The 23,290-nt window shown below is 48.6% G+C and overlaps 1 protein-coding gene across 9 annotated transcripts in view; it reads right to left on the bottom strand.

Moving 5' to 3' along the window:
* Positions 1-523: 523 nt before the first annotated feature.
* EML1 (EMAP like 1) overlaps positions 524-23,290 on the bottom strand; it is a 204,387-nt gene continuing 181,620 nt past the window's right edge. For all 9 annotated transcript variants that reach the window (XM_027522086.1, XM_027522080.1, XM_027522085.1 and 6 more), the window contains 12 exons: positions 22,166-22,300; positions 21,392-21,491; positions 19,519-19,673; positions 17,194-17,319; positions 16,592-16,723; positions 13,108-13,175; positions 10,478-10,566; positions 5,936-6,033; positions 5,737-5,824; positions 4,164-4,259; positions 2,615-2,745; positions 524-2,109 (listed from right to left, as the gene is read on the bottom strand). In XM_027522086.1, the coding sequence (XP_027377887.1) occupies positions 1,984-2,109; positions 2,615-2,745; positions 4,164-4,259; positions 5,737-5,824; positions 5,936-6,033; positions 10,478-10,566; positions 13,108-13,175; positions 16,592-16,723; positions 17,194-17,319; positions 19,519-19,673; positions 21,392-21,491; positions 22,166-22,300 (1,344 nt within the window). In that variant the 3' untranslated portion in view covers positions 524-1,983. The remainder of the gene's footprint in view (positions 2,110-2,614; positions 2,746-4,163; positions 4,260-5,736; positions 5,825-5,935; positions 6,034-10,477; positions 10,567-13,107; positions 13,176-16,591; positions 16,724-17,193; positions 17,320-19,518; positions 19,674-21,391; positions 21,492-22,165; positions 22,301-23,290) is intronic.

Raw genomic sequence — 23,290 nt, 5'->3', positions numbered from 1 at the left:
CCTTTCCCTTCTCTGATCTGGTTATTCCTCAATTGTTAATTAAAAAATCATTATTTTTGCCAGTATTTACATAACCAAGTCAAATAACAACTGGATATGACAGTTAAGCTGAATTCTTTTCATTTTTTATTTTTGGCTGCATTGGGTCTTTGTTGCTGTGAGCGTGCTTTCTCAGTGGAGGGCTACTCTTCATTGAGGAGCTAGGACTCCTCACTGTGGTGGCTTCCCTTGTTGCAGAGCATGGGCTCTCGAGCATGTTGGATCAGCAGTCGTGGTGCACAGGCTTAGTCACCCTGAGGCGTGTGGGATCTCCCCAGACCAGGGTTTGAACACGTGCCCCCTGCATGGGCAGGCGGATTCTTAACCACTGGACTGCTAGGGAAAGTCCTAAACTGAATTCTTGGGAGTTATCTAATCTGATGAAAGCTGACACACCACATACAAACTATAGTTTTATTTGCAAGTGACCCAGGTGAGAAAAAAAAAATCTGGATATGAAACAGAATATAGTGTGAATCATATCTAATTTTAAATATTTTAATTTATATACTTTCATGATTATAGGTTCAATAAGAAATTCACTTTTCAGATTTTATTTCATTATAGAATATATTTGATAAGGATACATACAAACAGAATCATCTTTAATACATATTGTTTACTGGTGCCCGGCACTTCCGCAGCAGGCTGGAGATGTAATAAAAAATGCTTCCCAATGTTCAGCTTCATCGGCCACTCTAAACAACCGGTGCTGTAGAGTTGACGGTTCAATTCACGTACTCGCCTAGAACAAGTAGAAGTCTTAATGTTCGCCTTTAAGTCTGTTTATTACTCTTCTGTTTTAAAATCTGAGATACATTCCCCAATGTAAACAATCGATTTCAATCTGTCACACAATCGAAATGGATAAGGCCTTCTTGAGAACGTAAGCCACCTATTGCGTTACCCATCGGAGCGCAGTCTTAGTTCATAGTGGAACAGGCCGTCCATGCACAGAAGACAGGAAGAGAAGCTGCCTTCAGAACCTGGTGGAGCCTTCCAGACTTCTCCCGGCCACGGGTGTATGGTACGCTAGAGAGAGACCTTTGTGACTTGGTCTACTTGGTCTTAAAATACAAATATACAATGTCCATAAGCATTAAAATAGTAAAGCCTAGCCTGACATATTTATCATGAATTGCTAAAATCCTATACAATACCATATCATGCCAATTAATATACAGAGGAAGGTGGCCAACTGTCTCCACCACTCACCCGGGCCTGTGAATGGGGGACAGAGGGGATGAGACTGGTGTAGCGTTAAGCGGCTGACTGCATGTGGTTAGGCAGACAGTCCAGGGACTCCGAAAGGCCTGGGTACCCTGCTGCAATAGTTAAGTTAATCTGAGGCAGAATTTGCTTGACACGAGAAGAACCTGACCCCTTTTCTCACCAGCCTCCCAGAGGGACGACTGAACGAAACCTTAGAAAATGTCAACCAAATAAAGTCTTATTTGCATTTCCTGATTCAGTTGTGCAGATCAGTTATCCATTTGCTTCTCTCCATCGATTTATCCCTTTAGGACCAATTAATCAACAGTGATCACGATTCAGTACCTCGTTATCATAAATATTTGACTCAGCAAGCTCGATGGCGAGACACTAAAGCCTATATACAATCTTTGAAAAAGGCATTCTGTGACTGTTTTTGAAGAGTTCATAGAAAAGTTATGAAGGATACGCCAGTCACTTCTCAATGTCACTGTAATGTAAACCGTGGCATCTTTTTTATATTAAATGTTTCATATATCGTACAATGAAAGAGAGACCTGAACGGCTGACCCGCTGTGACGCTCACCGATCCGCTAAGCTAAGGTAACCGGTAAAGGGCATGGTTTTCCTGAGGTTTGTGAGGACGTTGCAAACAAAGCAGAAATCACAGTGACCGAGCGAGATGCGAGTCTGTGCCCCCGGCCGTTCTGTGCCCCCCGGTGCTTGCCGGGACTACACAACCCGCCACTGCATGATGCTTGTGTCTTTGCCGCCGGTGGAGATGAGGTGGCTGTCGTCGCAGAGGAAATCGACGTTGGTGACGTGACTGCTGTGCCCACTGTACACGTGGCTGGGAGCCTGGGAGGAAAGACATGGAGGGCAGTGAACGCTAAGCCCGGGAGAAGGGTCAGAAGTGCTGGAGTACCTGCACATCGAGAGGCCTATCTTGTGGGGGGGACGGATGTGGGCAAGGAGAAGTTCAGCCCCAGAGGCTGCTGTGCCAGGCACCCCAAAGGAGCGGGAACTGGTTGCAGGGGTGGGGGGTGGAGGGGAGGGGTCTCCTGGAAGGAGAGGTCAGGTCTGGGGAGGACGAGGAGGAGTGGTCCAGGCATTGGCTCAGCTCAGCAGGGTTAGAGCAGAGGGAGCCGTGGTGGAGGGCAGAAGGGTGAGGCCCAGGAAGTGCAGAGAGGGAGGAGCCAGAACCACGCTGCGGACAGGGCTCTCTGTGGAGGGCAGTTGGCTGACGTCGCTGCTGCCTGCTTTGTGCCCGGTGCTGTCACCCGTGATGTCTTTCTATTCAACTACCAGCGGCCTGGCGGGGGGAGTGTGCCCTGTCGGGGGCGATCAGAGAAGGAGACTCTACCCGGAACTGTGAGCAGGGGTATGAAAACAGGTGCACTTTGCCAAAGTCGTCGCCGGTGGACAGGAGTTTTTTCTCGCGGGCCCGAGAGGCGGCGTTGATGTCGGTTCCGTCCGAGCCTTCTGGCCACACTCCTAAAACAAAGACCCCAGACAGAGCACTGGAAACACGAGGGCCACGCTGCGTGGGGACTGGCCACTGAATTCCCATGAGAATAAAAATGTCCCAGATTTAGAAACCAGGTCCAAGGAACGCTTTGTCTTGGCTCCCAGCCTCGGTGATCATTTCCCTGCAGGCCACCCCTGGAAATACCCATGGCAAAACCTGTTCTGCTGAATTAGAGCTGCAGTAATAGTCCTCCTGGGCTTCCACCTCTCTGGGGCCCCTTCTTGATGCTACAGCAGAAAGTGGGACAGAATCCCTGGTTCTGGACGCAGTGCCTTTCCTTTATCCCCAAAGCATCTGATGGGAAGCTGACTAGTCCTTAGCCTGCAGTTTCGTAACTTTTCTTTTTTGGGGGCAACTCTTTACATATGAGAGTAACTTCTGAGACTGCCTGTGCCTTTCAGGTGTTCCTTGGTGTCAGCCCTTCATGGCTGCTGCCTGCCTGGTGGCACTGGGCAGGTGGGGTGTGGCCTGGGGTCTCCTGATCATGGCTCCAGAAAACCCTATTCGTCCCAGTAACTTTGGATATGAGAGACTAGCACACACATGGCTTTCTCAATAGGAAGTCTGGAGTAAACCCAGGGCATTCTAACCTTTAACACCAAAAGATGGTGAAACGCCAGCTATAAGGGAACTTGTGGAATGCTGACCAACTTACTGACTTATGGTCATACATAAAGAATCTCTAGGTACTGCCTTTTCTTTTTAATTCGACTAAACTGTGGCAATTTGTTTTAGATCATTTATGAATATTTAATTTAAACTCCTAAAACTTTGAAGGAGGTAAAAAATTAGTTTAAGGGTCAAAAAAACACAATCACTCTAACAAGTGACAAATAAATTGATTGGGTGCCCTCTGGTTCACTGGGCTTCCCAGGTGGCGCTGGTGGTAAAGAACCCACCTGCCAGTGCAGGAGACATAAGACCCGCAGGCTGGATCCCTGGGTTGGGAAGATCCTCTGGAGAAGGCCATGGCAACCCACTCCAGTACTCTTTTCCTGGAGAATCCCCATGAACAGAGGAGCCTGGCGGACTACAGTCCATGGGGCCACAGAGAGTCAGCCATGACTGAGCAGACTGAGCACACACGTACATCTGGCTCGTTGATCTCAGAAGTCTGACACAAGCTCGTATACAAGGATTCTACAGAATTCTCTCAGGACCCATCGTGTACAAGAGCAAAGGGTTCTGGTTCTTCTTGCCTGGCCATAGCTGGACAAGCCTGGCCCTTCCCTAGGGCAGCAGGGAGCGTGTCCTGAGTCCTGTGGGGTCCATGCAGCAGCAGAGCAGTTTGAAGCCAACCAAGAAAGTGCCTCACTATGGGAAAGTCATTCTCAAAGTAGACACACCTTACGTTGGAACAGAACGAAAGGTGCAGAAACCTTACCGAAGACGTGGAACCCCAGCGTGCAGGTGTACGTGGCCCACTCGATGTCTCTCGTGGTCTCCACGCTCACGACCTGCTTACAGGCAGAAGGAACCCCTGGAAGGGCAGACGCAGGTCTGGTGACATCTGGGCCAGAGCCCCCCTCCTCCCCAGGCAAGGCTGGGCCCCCAGAGCCAGGCCTCATCGGCTACAGAGCCCTCTGGGAGAGGGACACCGTCCGCCTCCCAGTCCCCTGGGGACCGTGCTCACAGCCTAAGCCCCGAGGCCTCGGAGGGGACCCCTCTTTCATTTCTTCCATTTCTGCTCGTCTCCTTCTCTGGGTCTGTTCCCCTGTCTGGCTTCTTTTCTTTGATAACCTCTGGTTCTGAGACCTCCGTATGCTCACTGTCCCCCTGGACACAACTCTGCCCCCTTCTGTCAGGCTCCCCAGACTTCTTCCAACACACACTTGGGCACAGGCGTGCACCTGTGCACACACACACGCACACACACACACAATTCTTTCAGCTCCGAGTTATGAAAGCTGACGGAAACTGGTCATAACAAGTACCTGTGACCTCACAGGTGATTTGTGTGTTCCTCAACTAAACTCTCGCTGGAGGAGTTGACCAGTGAGACCATGTCTCATACTATGACCAACTCTCATAGACCATGTCTGAGAAGATTCTAGACTCACAGCCCGTCCCTGGAAACCATCCCCTGCTTCTGCCCTGCATCAGGCAGGGCCACCTGCTCCGCCTAAGGGAGACCCCTTTCCTCCTCTCTCTTAACAGGGGGGTGCCCACCTCCCCACCCACTGGCTCTTGATGTCTGCGCCCTTTTATCTGAGCCGACATGTCCTTGTCTCTGAAACAGGAAGAGCTGGAACGTGCTGTGGGCCACATGAGAGCGTGTGGGTGAAGCGCACTGCACTTCTCAGTGCCTGCCGGGGGGGCGGAGACCGGACCCCCCTTGGCCCTGGGGCCCCCGTGCTCAGCACATGGCAGGTGCCTGACGGATGGAGGGGGCACCAGTGCACGGAACGCAGCCTGCACCGCCCATCACCCACGCGTGGCCTGGCCCTGCCTGGGCTCTGACTTGGCCAGGAGGAGCGGAGGGCACCGCCCATCACCCACACGTGGCCTGGCCCTGCCTGGGCTCTGACTTGGCCGGGAGGGGCGAGGGCACCGCCCATCACCCACACGTGGCCTGGGCCTGCCTGGGCTCTGACTTGGCTGGGAGGGGCGGAGGGAGAAGGAGCAGGGGCCCCGGGGGCTGCTGTCCAGTCAGCAGGGCAGACCTCATGGTGTCAGCTGGGAAGGGTGACACCTTCACAGGGCTCTGGCCTCTCGCTGGCACAGCTCTTACCCCTCTTTCTGCCTCTCCCTGCAGGGCCGGGCCTTCCCCTCTTTGGGGACCAACCCCCAAGTATCTCAGTGCCAAGCAGGGGGTTGTCCAGCCTGTCTCCTCTGCTGAGCAGAGGAGGAATTGAGGCCGAGAAACATGGGCAGGCAGTGGGTTTCTGCAGGAGGCCTCATCTGGAGTCAGAGTGGAGCTCCAGGAGATCTGCGCCCAGGCCTGGGGAGCCACTCACAGTAGAGGATTTCGTAGTCTCCGGAATTTGACACGAGGAACTGTGAGTTGACAGACCAGTCCAGGTGGGTGATGAAACTGGAATGACCCTGGGAGAGGGAAAACTGGGTGAACCTCACTCGCCTTGCAGATTCCCACCCACGCTGACCGGACGTGTTGAATGACTGCGGAGACCCACAAGGAGTGGCCCGCGTGCTCACCGAGCACTTGCCGACCCGCGTGTACTTCCTCCCGTTGTCACTGACTCCATATATGTAGATGCAGTTGTCGTGGGAGCCTATGGCTAAGAAATTCCCATCTGCAAAGACACGCAAGGTTACGCTTCATTCGTTAAGAATAACCGTTTTATCAATGGCAAAGGATAATGCTCGCGGCCATCACAGATGTAGAAAAAATAGCCACGAATTATTTCAAAGAGACAATATTGCTTTTGAATGAATCTGATACCCCTAGTGATGGTAATTTAGTCTTAGCCAAGTATTTCCAAGGACTGAAATCGCTTTTTCCGAGAGTGTCCACGGAGCTGAATGTCCCATGGATCACACAGACAGTACTTCCTGAAGCACAGGCATAAATGATGAGGCTTAGAAACAGAATCCTACCTGGTTCTTTAGTCACTCAGTCGTGTCCGACTCTTTGCGACCCCATGGACTGTAGCCTGCCAGGCTCCTCTGTCTATGAGATTTCTCAGGCACAAACTCTGGAGTGGGTTGCCATTTCCTTCTCCAGGGGATCTTCGTGGACCAGGGATCAAACCTGCATCCCCTGCACTGCAGGCAAATTCTTTATCACTGAGCCACCTGGGAAGCCGCTTACGGCAACCATTTGCCACGAGCATTTCCAGCACACATGTTGTCAGAAAGACTCAGGAACCAACCTGAAGTGGCCAATAATGGACAAATTGTTTCACCTATCATAACCATCATAGATTGAAACATACCAAATACACCTAAGTTCATAATGACACCGAAGCTACCACCACTAACAACAACTGATCATTGTTAAAGTGAACAGAGGACAAACTCATTATCCTGAAACTGGTAAATAAAGTGAAAGAAATCAAGTGTCTATCTTGACTTCCTATGTGAACTCTGCCATATATCTTGGTCATACTAACAAAATAGTATCTTGTTTAGGTAACAAAAACATATTAATATTATGGATGAAGAGAAGTCACTCTTCATAGACGTATTATATCTGACAAATGAAGAAAGGCTAAAATAGGAAAACCAATCACCAGCCTCTGTTTAGGGATCGAGTGTTGTGCAGCGATGGCTCTAAAAGCACAGAAAGCAAGACGAGCAGACTCAATGAGTTTCGGGTAGGAGGGAGAGACCGGGATGCACTGAGCTGGAAGAGGGTCTGCATTCCGAATGACTTTACAGGAAATACAGGGACAGAGGGACGTGTGGGGAGGGGGGGACATGTGAGGACAGGGGGACGAGTGAAGCAACACCACAGAGATGCACTCAGCAACACCCAGGGTGTGGAAATTGCTCCAGGAAAAACGAGCTTCTTCAACACATAAACTGCAAGCGAGGATGGCGTGTGTGTCAAAGAGAGAGACAGAGAGACAGACAGACAGGGAGGGAGGGAGCACGTATGGATTAAAAAGACTTACAAGTACAAAAGGGGCTTCCCTGGTGGCTCAGACGGTAAAGAATCCGCCTGAAATGCAGGAGACCCGGGTTCGATCCCTGGGCTGGGAAGATCCCCTGGAGGAGGGCATGGCAACCCACTCCAGTGTTCTTGCCTGGAGAATCCCATGGACAGAGAAGCTTGGTGGGCTACAGTCCTTGGGGTCGCAAAGAGTCGGACACAACTGAGCAACTAACATGAGTACAAAATGGACATATGATGACTTCCCTGAGGTCCAGTGGTTCGACTCCATGCTTTCACTGCCAAGAACTTGGGTTCATTATCTGGCCAGGGAGCTAAGACCCCCTGAGCTGCTTGGCATAGCCAAAAAAAAAAAAAAACCCAGCCAAAATTGACATATGATCAGTATTCTTAGCATTATTCATAACAGCCTGAACACAGAAACAATCCCATATTCCCTGTTAAATGGACAAAGCAAACATGCTCTACCCATAAAACAGGATACTATCTAGGCGCTAAAAGGGAATAAACTACTGACACATATACAGTAGCATGAATAATCTCACAAGTATTATTCTAAGTAAAAGAAGCCAGATGCAACAGGCTATGTGCTGTAGGACTCCATTGATAGGAAATGCCCAGAAAAGACAATTTATAGACACAGAACAGCAAATCCATGGTTGCCTACGGCTGGGGCTGGGAGTGGAGATGAGTTACTAATGGGCAGGAAAGGAACTTTTGGAGATGATGGAAAGGTTCTGAAACTGGATGGTGGTGATGGCTACACTGCTCTACAGATTTACTAAGAATCACTGATTGTACATTCATAAATGGTAAACTATTGTATGTAAATTATACTTCAATAAAGCTGTTAAAAAGTTTTCATCTTTTTTAGATTTCTCTCTCTCCATATATATATAGTTCTCTCTCCACATAAAGATATCAGTTCAGTTCAGTTCAGTCGCTCAGTTGTGTCCAACTCTTTGTGACCCCATGAATCGCAGCACGCCAGGCCTCCCTGTCCATCACCAACTCCCGGAGTTCACTGAGACTCACGTCCATCGAGTCAGTGATGCCATCCAGCCATCTCATCCTCTATCGTCCCCTTCTGCTCCTGCCCCCAATCCCTCCCAGCATCAGGGTCTTTTCCAATGAGTCAACTCTTCGCATGAGGTGGCCAAAGTACTGGAGTTTCAGCTTTAGCATCGTTCCTTCCAAAGAACACCCAGGGCTGATCTCCTTCAGTATGGACTGGTTGGATCTCCTTGCAGTCCAAGGGACTCTCAAGAGTCTTCTCCAATACCACAGTTCAAAAGCATCAATTCTTCGGCACTCAGCTTTCTTCACAGTCCAACTCTCACATCCATACATGACCACTGGAAAAACCATAGCCTTGACTAGACAGACCTTTGTTGGCAAAGTAATGTCTCTGCTTTTGAATATGCTATCTAGGTTGGTCATAACTTTCCTTCCAAGGAGTAAGCGTCTTTTAATTTCATGACGGCAGTCACCATCTGCAGTGATTTTAGAGCCCCAAAAATAAAGTCTGACCCTGTTTCCACTGTTTCCCCACCTATTTCCCCTGAAGTGATGGGACCAGACGCCATGATCTTAGTTTTCTGAATGTTGAGCTTTAAGCCAACGTTTTCACTCTCCACTTTTACTTTCATCAAGAGGCTTTTGAGTTCCTCTTCACTTTCAGCAAATTTGGAAAACTCAGCAGTGGCCACAGGACTGGAAAAGGTCAGTTTTCACTCCAATCCCAAAGAAAGGCAATGCCAAAGAATGCTCAAACTACCGCACAATTGCATTCATCTCACACGCTAGTAAAGTAATGCTCAAAATTCTCCAAGCCAGGCTTCAGCAATATGTGAACCGTGAACTTCCAGATGTTCAAGCTGGTTTTAGAAAAGGCAGAGGAACAAGAGATCAAATTGCCAACATCCTCTGGATCATCGAAAAAGCAAGAAAGTTCCAGAAAAACATCTATTTCTGCTTTATTGACTATGCCAAAGCCTTTGACTGTGTGGATCACAATAAACTGTGGAAAATTCTGAAAGAGATGGGAATACCAGACCCCCTGACCTGCCTCTTGAGAAACCTATATGCAGATCAGGAAGCAACAGTTAGAACTGGACATGGAACAATAGACTGGTTCCAAATAGGAAAAGGAGTTTGTCAAGGCTGTATATTGTCACCCTGCTTATTTAACTTCTATGCAGAGTACATCATGAGAAACGCTGGGCTGGAAGCAGCACAAGCTGGAATCAAGATTGCCGGGAGAAATATCAATAACCTCAGATATAAAGATATATATATATATATTTGACTCCACCATGCGTCTTGTGGGATCTCACTCCTCTGACCAGGCACAGGGAGCACAGGGTCCTGACCATTGCCTCACCAGGGAAGTCCCCAGATCCTTCTATACATTAACAGTAACAGACGAAAGGATAAGACCTCTGGGACCGGGCTTCAAACAACACGGGAGGGCCCAGCGAGTGGAGCTACAGGTGAACAAATGGGTAAACGCTGAAGCTGGGGAACAGGTACACGAACTCACCACGCTCTTCTAATTTTGTCCATGCTTGAAATTTTCCATAATAAAGAGTTAAGAAAAAACAAACACCCAAGCAATGTGCTCCAAAAGCACCTGTCAAGAAGGCCTGAGTGGGGACTTCCCTGGCAGTCCAGTAGTTGGCAGTCTGCCTGCCAATGTGGGGACCTGGGTTCAATCCCTGGTCAGGGAACTAAGATCCCACACACCATGGGGGTAACTAAGCCTGTGCACTCTGGAGCCCGTGTGCCGTAACTAGAGAGAAGTCTATGTGCCTCAGTGAAAGATCCTGATTACCGCAGCTGGACCTGATGCAACCAAATAAATAAATACTAAAAAAAAAGGCACAGGTACATGAGAAGCTGTTATAATGTTAACGCAAGTTCTTCTTGACACACGGAAACAGATGAAACCACACAAGCATAGTGCTCCAAAGGAGGGAGGGGGAGAGCCCCCAGGTGCCACAATTACGTACAGATGTACTGTAAATTTCACTCTGGAGGGGGCCTGTGAATGTCTTTCTTTAGAGACATCTATGCAGGGCTTTGTCTCTGGGAGTTTTACAGTGAACCGTCTGTGTCCTAACCTGGTGAGTAACGCATCACGGAGAGCTGTTCGTTTCCATCCGTGTGGACGGTGACCAAGTCTTTTGTTTCTGTGTCAAACACAAACCACCTGTGTAAACATGAGAAAAAGTACAAATCAGTTGCTTAGTGAGAATGTGAAGTCAGACTATGACAGTCACAGCCAGGCTATTAAAAACGATTAAGAGCTTAAAAATGCTCTGTATGTGCTTAACAAGAACGCTTAGCCCCAGCTTTCATGTAAAGAAAATTGCCTGCATGTGAACATTTCCGAAAGAAAGGAGCAGCTGACTGGCTATCACGGGAAAGAATTTAGCTACTGACATCATGGCAGGGCTCCTTAATGTTTGAGTTTTGTCATTTACATATGAAAACAGAGAAAACCCTGGGCAGGGAAGATGGACCAGCATCTAACCCCAGGCCTGTGGCCAGAGCAAGTGGCAAGGGGGCCACTGCACGAGCTTACCGAGAGATCTGGCCCGGGCCAGGCAGAAAGGGTCCAGCAAGCTGGGGCCGGGACAACCTCCGGGCTGACGCAAGCAGAGCTGGGTCAGCCTCTGACCTTCTGCGAAGCTGGTGTGCAACCAGCAGGCGAAAGAAAGGACCCGGAGGATGGCAGAAGGGTGAGTAGAGGACTGGTCTTCGAATTTAGCTTCTCTGGGCTCAGTTTCCTCAACTATAAAATGCAGGTAAGGGCCCAGAATAGCTCTGCAGGCTCAGGATCCGATCAGTCAAATTATAACTGGACTTGGAAGTGCTCTGAATCCTCTAATTAGGACACGGTGCTCGGTCAGGGTGTGAAATGGTGCACATTGAACTCTCCTGCCCGTACGTTCTCAGGTGGTGGCAGCAGTGTTTTCAGGGGTGAAAAGGATCAAGGGCACCCTGCTGCTGCCATTGCAAACTTTGATGCCATCCATTCATCAGCGTGCCCACTGAGCCAGCATCGCTATCCACTCGGGGCCCTAATCAGTACCACTCAATGGGTCTGGTTGGCCCCTGACACCTGGATTTGGCTTCTCAGCTTTGCTTCCTTGTGACTTTGTGTGTTAGTGTTAGTCGCTCAGTTGTGTTCGATTCTGCAACACCATTAACTGTAGCCCTCCAGGCTCCTGTCTGTGGGATTTTCCAGGCAAGAATATGGGAGTGGGTTGCTATTTTCTTCTCCACATTTATCTTTAATGTGCTATTTAACCTGAACACAGGTCAGAATATAAGCAGCAGAGAGACTGTAGGGACTAGCTATGCCTCTGAACACCGTGTTAAGCTTCCCCATTGAGAGCTAAGCCTGGGACCAGGACTAGAGGTGGGGGAAGCATGAACGGAGGGGAGGGATGCGGAGATGCGTGTCCCTCTCTCTTCCACCCACAGGACACTGTCTGTGATTTTGACCGCCTGGCTGGCCTCGTCGCATGCTCTGTCCTGCCACAGAGTCAGCGTGCAGCTGATGACAATAACTGGCTGGTGGCCATTCATCACAGCCTGCTTGAGTCAGAAGCTTCAGCGGTCTCTAAGAGAGGTCAGAGGTGTGTGCGTGTGTGTGCATGTATGCGTGCATGCATGGGTGTGTGGCTTTGCAGAATTCATGAAGAATTCTGTTGGATAGGTGCTCAACTCTCAAGATGTTGCCACCTATGACTTATGAGTGGTTACTCTTTCTTTATACACATGCTACAGTCTAACAACATAATCTAAGTGGTATGCTCTCTTTTGAAACATGTACAATGTTCGCTGTACAATATTATGTACAAGTATACAATATAGTGATTCACAATTTGTAAAGCTTCTACCTCATTTATCATCATTATAAACTATTGACTGTGCTCCCCGTGCCGTATAACACAACCCTGTAGCTGACTTTGTACTGAGCAGTTCCTACTCTTACTCCAAGCCCTCTTTGGCCCTGCCCACTTTCCTGTCCATGAGTGGCACACTTTGGAGAGCAGGGAAGCACTAACAGTATACGAATCAAGCTACAGTAAGTGTAGACAGTATGACAATCAATATAAAGCACAATCAAATCTTATAAAACGGTGACAGTAATAACCACCAAAGCTGCCCGCCAGGCAACCCCAGGAGCCGCTTCATAGTCTGTCTCACTTAATCATCAGTGTTTGGCAAGGCACATATATTGCCACCTTTCACAGAGGAAGAAACAAACTCAGAGAGGTCACGCAACTGGCTCAAAGACACACTGCAGCTAGGTGGCAAAGCTGGGACTCAGGCACAGACCTGCCGCCTGGCGTATCGGAGGCCCTTGGCAAGTGAGGGTTAGCTGAGTCAAACACGAGGCTCAGGGACTGGGCAGTTTCTAAAATTTTGCAAGGCAGCAGGAAAAAGCATCATAAAACCCTCAGTGCTTTGACATCAAGGAGCCCCACAACCATCTGTGTGTGGAGGTGGGGCCTCCTCTGGGAGCGGGGACCACAGCCAACTTTAGGTTTTCCCAAGGTCCGAAATGGGAAGGCCCACTGTCCAAGGTTTCACTTCTGAGTTCTGACGTTAATTCCTAGTCGGTCATCAGGTGTTGAGCGAGGCAGCGAAGGGCTACCCTGACCGGTCGCTGGGGAAACACAGACAAGCCTCTTTCCCGTGAACCCTGAAAGCACAGGCTACACCGACACGCACTTACCTCCCAGTCAGTGTTCCGACTGCAACCACAGACCCTGAAGGATGAAAACCAGAAGACTGAGCTGGATCCTAAAATGTTGTAAAGGAAGTGTAAATTGATGGCCAGACACAGCGCGATTACATAAACACACACAAGCACAGCTCTAATCCCTTAGGGCTACGTGGCCCATTAAAAAAAAAAAAAACTCTTTTTTTTTCTTCAGAGAGGAAAACACTTCCTTACTTTAATGAAGGTCATGTCTCAAAAATAACACAATTTTGTCTTTTTATAATTTTTCTTTCTGCATCTCGTGCCATGAGGTATCTCAGTTCCCTGACCAGGGATTGAACCCACGTCCCTTGTAGTGGAAGCGTGGAGTCCCACCCACTGGACTACCAGGGAAGTCTCTCTCATTCTATCTTCAAAGTAGAAAGTGAAAGTTGCTCAGTCATGTCCGACTCTTTGCGACCCCATGGACTATATAGTCCATGAAATTCTCCAGGCCACAATACTGGAGTGAGTAGCCATTTCCCTTCTCCAGGGGATCTTCCCAACCCAGGGATTGAACCCAGGTCTCCTGCATTGCAGCTGGATTCTTTACCAGCTAAGCCATCAGGGAAGCCCAAGAACACTGGAGTAGGTAGCCTATCCCTTCTCCAGTGGATCTTCCTGACCCAGGAAGTGAACCAGGGTCTCCTGCAGTGCAGGCGGTTTCTTTACCAACTGAGCTGTGAGGGAAGCCCATTCTATCTTATATCCTTTCATATCTACAGTAACCAGATGACAGATCAACAAAGACATGCTCTTCCTCCAAGTCTTGGAAGTCCCTTTGGTTGACCTCCATGCTGAATGGGAAGCTTTGCCCCATCTGTCTGGAAATATGACCCCCGCACCCAAGGCCATCAGGTCAGGACCGGATGAGCGCCTCCCAGGACACCTGGCCGTCCTAGAGCGATCTCCAGATGAGCGAGGCACACGCCAGACTTAGCGATGGGGAGACACGCGTGTGTTCATTACTAACAAGGTGGAGCAAGGCTGACGGGAGAGATAGAGCACAATGGAGGGGAGCACTAGGTGACGTCAGACGGGGAGCTGGGCTGCGGCGTCCTGGCTGCAGGCCCTCGACTCGGGCCTTCCGACACAGGAAGAACTGCCCCTGGTGGAGGCGGACGTGGACATGCCAGTATCTGTTTGGATGAGGTCTTAAGGGGACAAGAATATGATCAAGGACATAGAAGCAACACAGTCTGGAGCAGAGTGCTGGAGAAGACTTGAGAGCCCCTTCGACTGCAAGGAGATCAAACCAGTCAATCTTAAAGGAAATTAGTGCTGAATAGTCATTGGAAGGACTGATGCTAAAGCTGAGGCTCCAATCCTTTGGCCACCTGATGGGAAGAGCCGACTCATTGGTAAAGACCCTGATGCTGTGTAAGATTGAGGGCAGGAGGAGAAGGGGGTGATAGAGGATGAGATAGTTGGATGGCATCACCGGCTCAATGGACATGCATTTCAGCAAACTCAGGGAGATCCCGAAGGACAGGGAAGCCTAGCAAGGTGCGGTCCATGGGGTCGCAAAGAACTGGACGAGACTTGGCAACTGAACAACAACAGCAGGGGAGAGTCACTGGTTTTTCAAAGCAGGACCTACAGGGGAGGGAACGGGAAGTCACGCGGATGATGCTAGCAATGTGGGCTGCGTGGCCAGGTCAAGGGTCAGATCACCAGGAAAAACACAGTGAGAGGGACTCTTTCCTTTCACTGCAAAGAGTGATGTGACTGAATCTGTGTTTTAGGTGACTCGGTAGGAGTACTTAGGATGAATTGAAATGAAAAGAGATTAATCACAGGAAGACCAAGAAAGCAGTAACCCTGGATGTGGAAATGGAGGCACTGAGATGCCACCGGAGAAACTGGGAAAAAAAGAGAGAAAGAGAGACAGGAAGGAGACTGCAGGGACTGATTATATTGTGTGCTGAGTCACTTCAGTCCTGTCCAACTTCTTGTGACCCCAAGGACTACAGCCCACCAGGCTCCTCTGTCTATAGGATTCTCCAGGCAAGAATACCGGAGTGGGTTGCCAATCCCCTCTCCAGGGGATCTTCCTGACCCAGGGATCGAACCCACATCTCTTATATCTCCTGCGCTGGCAGGTGGGGTTCTTTACCACTAGCACCACCGGGGAAGCCGGATTACATTCCTGCGGTGCTTTTCCAAAGTGGGAGCTGTGATGAGCTCGGGGCCTCCAGACAGAAATCACGTGCACTGGAGGCTTTACTGTGCAGCTCATTTGAGGCTCATAACATTCTGAGAGGAAGATACTTGAGTGTGTCTGCCCAGTCACACGGTCAGTGCGCAGAGGAGCTGGGGCTTAAGATCTTCTTGGTGTTCGGTTTAGCACCTGTGCTGTGATGCCAGGCTGGGTGGGTTGACGGTCTGGCGCTGGAGTAGCTGGCAAGGCTTTCAGCCAGGCTGCCGTGTGGACCGAGGCCGCAGGGAAGGTCACTCTCCCAGACCACTGTTGAGGATTCCTGGTTGCCAGCTGTGCACCAACCCCTCTGGTGCCAGAGTCACCTCCCCACGGCCCATCATCCCAGTGCTCAACATCCCCAGGGACCAGTCACCTCCATTCACTTGCAGATTTTCTCCAAAAGTGAAGGGCTGAAGCATGGACCCAGCACACGGAGACGTGCCGGCAACTCCACGGGTGTCGAGAGGACTCGTGGCGGGGTCTGCAGAGGGGCCGCCCCTCACCCAGGCTGTTATGTGTCATGAACGGTGCAAGCAACACGGGAGGTGCTTTGAATCACTACAGATGCAGCAGAAGACCTTGGCGTCAGGTGTGAACCAAGTGGGGTGTAAACACTGATCTTGCCAAGCCATCTGACTTCTCGAAGCTCCAACCTCCTAATCACTAAAATCAAGGTTAAAAACTTCACCTTGCAAGGCTGCTGTCAGGATGAGCAGTAACACATGTGCAATGCTCAGTATGCAAACAGTGCTCAATAAACGCCGACACCGCAGCGTGGCACGTAGGGAGAGGATCCTTCAGCACTCTGATGTATGATCGGAGTTCCTTTTGCAAACTCAGAGACGTGCTGACTTTAAATTTGACCTGTACCATCAAACTCAAAGTGCAGAGATAAACTGGATGCTGTTAGAATAGCTAATCCATTCCCATCAAAAAGGTGTTCTGTAAATAGAATACAGGCTCCTAACAAGGGCTCCTCAGCTTTTCAGCCGGAAGAGACTGCACTCAGGAGACCCAACAACCAATCAGAAAGGCGTACGTGCTGTCTGAAAAAGCACTGGTAAACTTCCGAAATACATGAATGAGACCCCTTGGGGTGGTGGTTAAAGCAATGCAATGTGAAGGCGATAAATTAAGTGACACTTTCTTTGGGACGAATTTATATCACCACCAATCTCATGCAAAAAATAAATAAATAAACCCATGTGTTGCAGATGCATTTTTATAAGAAAGACGGGCTAGGACACACAGGCCTACCTCTATGACTTTGTCCCAGACGGGCCGGTGACCCACGGCGTCCCACAGGGTGGCGTGCCTGTCGTGCCCACAGGTCAGGAACTGAGGTTTGGAGGCATGGACGGCCAGTCCCCAGAGCTCATCAGTGTGACCCTGCAAAGAACCGAGGCAGACGGACGCCCCTGAAACATCACCACCAGCACGCGGGGGCCCTACAGAACACCACGGCTCACCGCAGGCTCTGGAACTGTGTCCATCTGTTTCTCTTCCTCCCACTGAAGCTGAGGAAGGGGATGTTAATATAAAACACAGAAGAATCGCCTCTTTGTAACGCTGTCTTATGAAAGTGAAAGTGTTAGTTGCTCCCTCCTATCTGACTCTCTGTGACCTCATGAACTGTATAGTCTGCCAGGCTCCTCTGTCCATGGGATTCTCCAGGCAAGAATACTGGAGTGGGTTACCATTCCCTTCCCCAGGGGATCCTCCCAACCCAGGGATTGAACCTGCGTCTCCTGCACTGCAGGCAGATTCTTGGCCATCTGAGCCACCAGGGAGGCCCTGTCTTATATTGTACTATTACACAGCATGAAGGTGTTTGATGGACTTGTTGAGCTGACGCCTACCTGAGTGATGGGTGTGAAGTCCCCCGACAGTGTGCCCTGCAGAACAAAGTTTCTGGTCGTGCCTATCAATATCACATCGCCTTTTCCTTCGGCCACTGTCCGTATGGGGCCAAACTGTTCTGGAATCTGCATGGAAAAGATTTCAGGTGTCATTAAATTACTAGTTCCATCATTCAAAACACTTGTTTACTTATGATAACAGCTTCTATCATAACGACACACACACACACACGTAACAAGGAGACAAAGTACTTGAGTGAATGATCCAAACCCCAAATCTTACGTTTAAACTCCATACCTTTTATATGCCTTGAAAGAATGAGCAAGAGTAAGGTTGTAAAAAAAAAAAAAATAGAGGAACAGCTGGGTGTTCTGTGTGACCTAGATGGGTGGGATGGGGGTGGAGGGGTGGCAGGGAGGTCCAAGAGGAAGGGGACATAGGTACAGGTGAAGCTGATTCACTTGTTATACAGCAGAAAACAACAGCACTGTTAAGCAATTATACTCCAACTGGAAAAAAAAAAACCCCTACAATGAGGCACCTTTTTTCTGGACAAAATAAAGAAATAAAAAAGACTACTGGGTACTTTACTCTTTACTTGTTAAGACTTCTGATAGCAGAAGCAGGTAAAATTTAGGGAGGAAGGAATATGTAACATGCTGTAATAAGTAAGAGTTCTTAAAAATTTATTGTAACTTGCAATGATAAATCCTTTGGCAACTTTATTTAGTTTTGAAATCCACTGCTCACGCTGGTACACGTGTGATTAAGTGTTAATAAAAACGATTTCAAAATACACCATTCAAGAACAATTTGCTATGATAAAATAATTAGAGGTTCTTGTACTTTTTCAAAGGAACAAAAATCACAGCACTGTGGTTCTGGGATGTTAAAGAGTGGCCTGTTCTCATACAAACTTTTTACGAGTGGGTTAGCATAGATCTGAGAAAAGATGATAACAATCCATGCTGATAATGAATTACAGATACTTAAAAATGGTGAGTGTCTTCCATAATACTAGATGAGGCTTTGGACTGTTTCTTAGGATTGCAATGCTGCTTAGGTTCAAAAAAATGCTGGTCAAATATTATTATAAAAAATGCTACCACAATTAAAGTCTCCATGAAAAGAAAGTGATTTCCAAAACTCAGATGAAGGCCTTGCTTTATGAAGAGCGGTAATCAGCAAAACAAAATTCTCACACTGTCAGAGCAAGTGTGATGCTGTTCTCTGCTGTCATTGTGCTGTGGGCATCTGAATTAGAAAGCTATGGTTTTTCCAGTAGTCATGTGCAGATGTGAGAGTTGGACCATAAGAAAGGCTGAGAGCCGAAGAATTGATGCTTTTGAACTGTGCTGGAGGAGACTCTTGCGAGTCCCTTGGACTGCAAGGAGATCCAACCAGTCCATCCTAGAGGTGATCAGCCCTGGATATCCACTGAAGGACTGATGCTGAAGCTGAAGCTCCAGTACTTTGGCCGCCTGATACCAAGAGCTGACTCACTGGAAAAGACCCTGATGCTGGGAAAGACTGAGGGCAGGAGGAGAAGGATGTGACGGAGGATAAGATGGTTGGATGGCGTCATCAACTCAATGGACATGAATTTGAGCAATCTGGGAGATCGTGAAGGACAGAGGAGCCTGCATGCTGCAGTCCATGGGGTTGCAAAGAGTTGGACACGACTTAGCAACTAAGCAACAATAAAGTTCTACACGGTGTCCACACTATGCTGGAGGGGAAGGTCCTCAACCTTCAGATTGATGCCAACCTTGGTTTCTGTCTGCTCATAATTTCCCAGGGCCTGGGAAAGAAAATTTAGACAGTGTGTAGAAGGAATATTGAATTTCTTGCCTCTGCCTCCTATTGGAGTCCAGGGTTGCTAATTAGGTAATAAGGAGGTGAGAGAAATGCCAAAAGAAGTCAAAGCTCTAGAGACAGTGCTGGTGTTCAGTCACGTTCAAAGCAGGTACTCAGTAAATATTAGTTCCAAGAGACGGTGTCTCCAGAGCAACATGCTGGCAATTACAGGGAAAAGACAATAAATATTTTAAGGATTAATCAAAATGTGGATAATATTCCCTCGTAAGATTGGTTCTATGATAATACTCTAGACATGAAATGTGACCACCTCACCGTTTATAAACTGAATTCCATTTTAGTAAACTGCCTTCATGATTTTATATAAAATGTTACCCCATTTAGTAAAATTTTCTCAGTACAGTTTTCAAAACGGTAAGCAAAAGATTTCAAACTCATAAGGAAACTGGTTGACATAATAGTTTAAGGTTTAAAAAGAGTGTCAGCAGTGTGACATGCTGTCTCACCTCGGTTTTATGAAGCTTCTGGTAATTTCCATCCCAAGAAATGAGCTTGCGGTCCTTCCCTCCTCCCGACACAAGCGTGCCGTCCCTTAACATACAAAGTGCGAAAATACCGCCCTCGTGGGCCCCTTGAACCACGTAGCTTATTCGATTCGTACCTAAACACAACGAGAAAACCATGCTTAGGACATTGTCCAAGGCCTCACCTCTGCCCATCTCATTTTTTGTTTTAAAATGAGATTATCAGAACATCAATGCAGTGTGAATCTATAAAGGATTCAATTTCTACATGTTCTCAGAGCACTAGATAAACAAGACAAACGCAGAGAAGGGAATGGCTACCCGCTCCAGCGTTCCTGCCGGAGAACCCACGGACAGAGGACCCCGGCGGGCTGCAGTCCACGGGGTCGCAAAGAGCCGGACACGACTGAGCGGCTAACACAGACAAACACGAACTGGGTTACTTTCTAATCAAAGAACACAGGGCAAGGGGGAGGGGGATGAACAGGGAGCCTGGAGTCAGCAGATGTAAACGATCACGTGTAGGATGGATACACGACAAGGTCCTATGTAGAGGGGCTGGGAGCTGCATTCAATATCCTCTGACAAACCACACTGGAAAAGAATATGAAAAAGAATACACAGGGCTTCCCTGGTGGCTCAGTGCTGAAGAACTCGATAAAGAATTCGCCTGTCAATGCAGGGGACGTGGGCTTGATCCCTGGTCCAGGAAGATCCCACAAGCCTCAGAGCAACTAAGCCCATGCACCACAACCTCTGAAGCCCGGGTGCCTAGAGCCTGTGCTCTGCAACAAGAGCAGCCACTGCAACGAGAAGCCCACGTACCCCAGCGAACAGTAGCTCCCGCTCGCCCCAACTAGAGAATAAAGACCCAGCACAGTCAAAAAAATAATAAAAAAGAGGACATATATACATATATGTACAACTGAATCTCCTTGCTATATAGCAGAAATTAACACAGCATTGTAAATCAACCATACTTCATTAAAATAAATTAAAAAACAATAAAGGAAAACATGCCAAGGTGAAGCATATAGTGTGCTAGGAGGGCTGAGAGATGAGCTGGGGGTCCCTGGACAAGTGGCCTGATTGCTCTGCCTCAGTTTCCTCCTGGGAGTCATGGGGCTGCTGCTTTTCCACGGCACCGCTTTCAGGGTGCAGTGAACCCGTGTGTGTACAGAGCCCGTGGCACTCAGAGTGGCAGCAGTACTACCAAGGTCACAGAGTTAGCCCGACATTACCGCGGTGGCTCCGCTTCTGCCCTCACCCCACAGCCCAAACACTGAGACCCTGGAGTACAGAGATGGTGCATTGTCTCTGTTTTCCTGGCACATGGTAAACACTCATAAATGCTCACTGAACTCGACTCAACGTGTTTCTGAGTAAGGAGTCCTTCCTATCACGCTGTTTGCCCACTGATGCCCACCTGACTCATCTGTATGCCCAGTGCCCAGCACATGGCTTCGGACTCACAATGAATACTCAGTCAATGTCTGCCAAGTGCTGGGTGGACCAGAGAAGTTAAACGCTGTAGAGCTAAATAGTCTTCGATGATTTTCATCATTACAAGCTGTTATTAGATCTCCCTATAAAGTGATTAAGTCTATTACAACATCTTGGGCTTAAAGAACCTTTTAAAACAACAGAAGCCAACAGCTTACTAGTCTCATTTTCCTCTGTCCTGGTTTTTTGATTCCAAGTTACACACACACACACACACACGTATGTAGGTACCTATGTACCTTGGAATCAAATAGTAAACTTGGAAATGATATTAACCGGCAATTCTTATGGGATTTGGCTTCTTCCTTAGAACATTACCCACAAGAGGCTGCTTGAGGAGCGTCGCTGTTACCTTTTCCCCATACCAGGATGTTGCCACTTGAATCTCCGGTGATGGTGTCACCGTTTTCAGAAAAAGTCACACAGAGGACGAACTTTGGCTTTTCTTGCTTCTGCAGAATGTTAAAAAAGAATATATATATATATGTAAAATCAAGACATCCTTCTGTTTTTAAGAACATCGAGAATCATGGGCACCCCGAGCTGGATGGTGTCGGCTGTGGCTACCACACTGTGTGCCTTTCCTTCTCATCCACCGTTACACAAATTACGCCCTGAGATTATCCGGTCCAAAGTATCCGGTACTTACACGGCTGCAGGCAGTTAGAGCAGGGGAGGCTGTGGAGTGGCTAAGGCGGATAAAGCAGTCCTCCAACTCAGCCTCTGGGCCTGCAGGGCATCAGGTGCCATATTGGTGCTCTCGTGAGGCCTCAGATGCTGGGCTAAACGGCACCAAGGTTGCCCATCACCCTCAGCAGGCTTGCACTGCAGTCTCCTGGGCACCTTCTTCATTGCTCTGTACAATCAGCAGGCCACAGTGAGGGCCATGGCCCTCTGGCACCCTGGCTCTTCTCCCTGTGTTAGTCCTTCCTTATCAGCATCACCAATGTTATCCATGAGGGGCTCCCCAACTCTGTCAGGGATCTCCAGGAATAGTCTTTATCATGACACCCCCACTTTGGCCAATTAAATTCTAAGGCTGTGATGCCTCAGAGCTTCCTTAAATGCCAGGGGATCACAAGCACCACTGGTGAAAAATAAAATGAGAGATGCAATTTCACCTTACCTCAAACAATCCTTGCTTCTTAATAAGGGAGCTTCCTTCTAGCGTCCAGAAGTAGAGGTGGGACTTTCCACAGGTTACGATTATATTGGTGTCGGTGGGGTGGAAATCCGCGGCAAATACAGCTTCGTTCGAACACTTTGCACAAAACAGGAGAATCAGATGTCTCAGATCTCTTGAGATTTAAGGAAATAAACTCTGAACCACAAATAAGTAACTCATCAGGGTGAGCACCAAGACTCTTGATACTTCGCCCCCTGAATTCATCTTCTCTAGTCACTAAACTTACGTCTGTGTGCGCCGACACCTCTCCCTGTCTGTTTCCCCCAGAGCCCTGCGGACAGGACCACAGAGTCTCCTTCTGCATGGGGACTCTCAGGACCTGGCATGGAGCAGGCACACAGCCATGCTCTGGCTGAAGGAGAGGCTGGGACTTAAGAACTGCAAGTCTCATCCTCATCGAGTGATGGGAAGGGCCCCGGAGCCTGGATTTTATTCAGCTCCACCACTCCTGGCCCACTTGGGCTGCCCTGTTTGCCTGGTTCTGATCCCCAGGACTCTGCTGGTAGCTTGGTGGCCGAGCCTAGAGTCCAGAGGGGGAGCTGGTTCTTTGGCTATCAATTTACCACCCTCATCCTGTTATCAGTTTTCATGACTGGCACCCTGTTGCCATGAATCTGACCTTGACTGCTCCTTCTGCTTGATAATTCAGTTACAGATTCCTGAGCCTAGACAATAACTTGCTGTGATTACTTCCAACCTAGTAACACAGCAGGAACCGAAATACTTGAGCAAAACATAGAAGGCACAGCTATAGCATAAAAACAGGTATGCTCATGCCTTGTTAGAATACCGTCTGCATCCCACACACACAAGAGAGAAGGCTACGTAAGCCAGGTAATCCACTGAGGCTCTTAATGTCAGGTAGCTCAGGCAACCCAATGGTAGTCCTATGGTTAGGTCAGTAAGGTGATCTAAGGCTAATGGATGCCAGGGTGAGAAATCTGAAGTCATTTCTACAAAAATAGACCCAATCACGGTTTTACCAGGAGGAAAGCATGAGAGAGCTTAAGGAAACTTCACTGACATATTGGGAAGTTCAACGGGCCCCCCTGCAGGAAAAGCCCC

Source organism: Bos indicus x Bos taurus, chromosome 21, assembly GCF_003369695.1.
Source record: "Bos indicus x Bos taurus breed Angus x Brahman F1 hybrid chromosome 21, Bos_hybrid_MaternalHap_v2.0, whole genome shotgun sequence".
Lineage (NCBI taxonomy): Eukaryota > Metazoa > Chordata > Mammalia > Artiodactyla > Bovidae > Bos > Bos indicus x Bos taurus.
The sequence above is the reverse complement of the archived record's forward strand: the minus strand, read 5'-3'. Positions and strand labels throughout refer to the sequence as shown.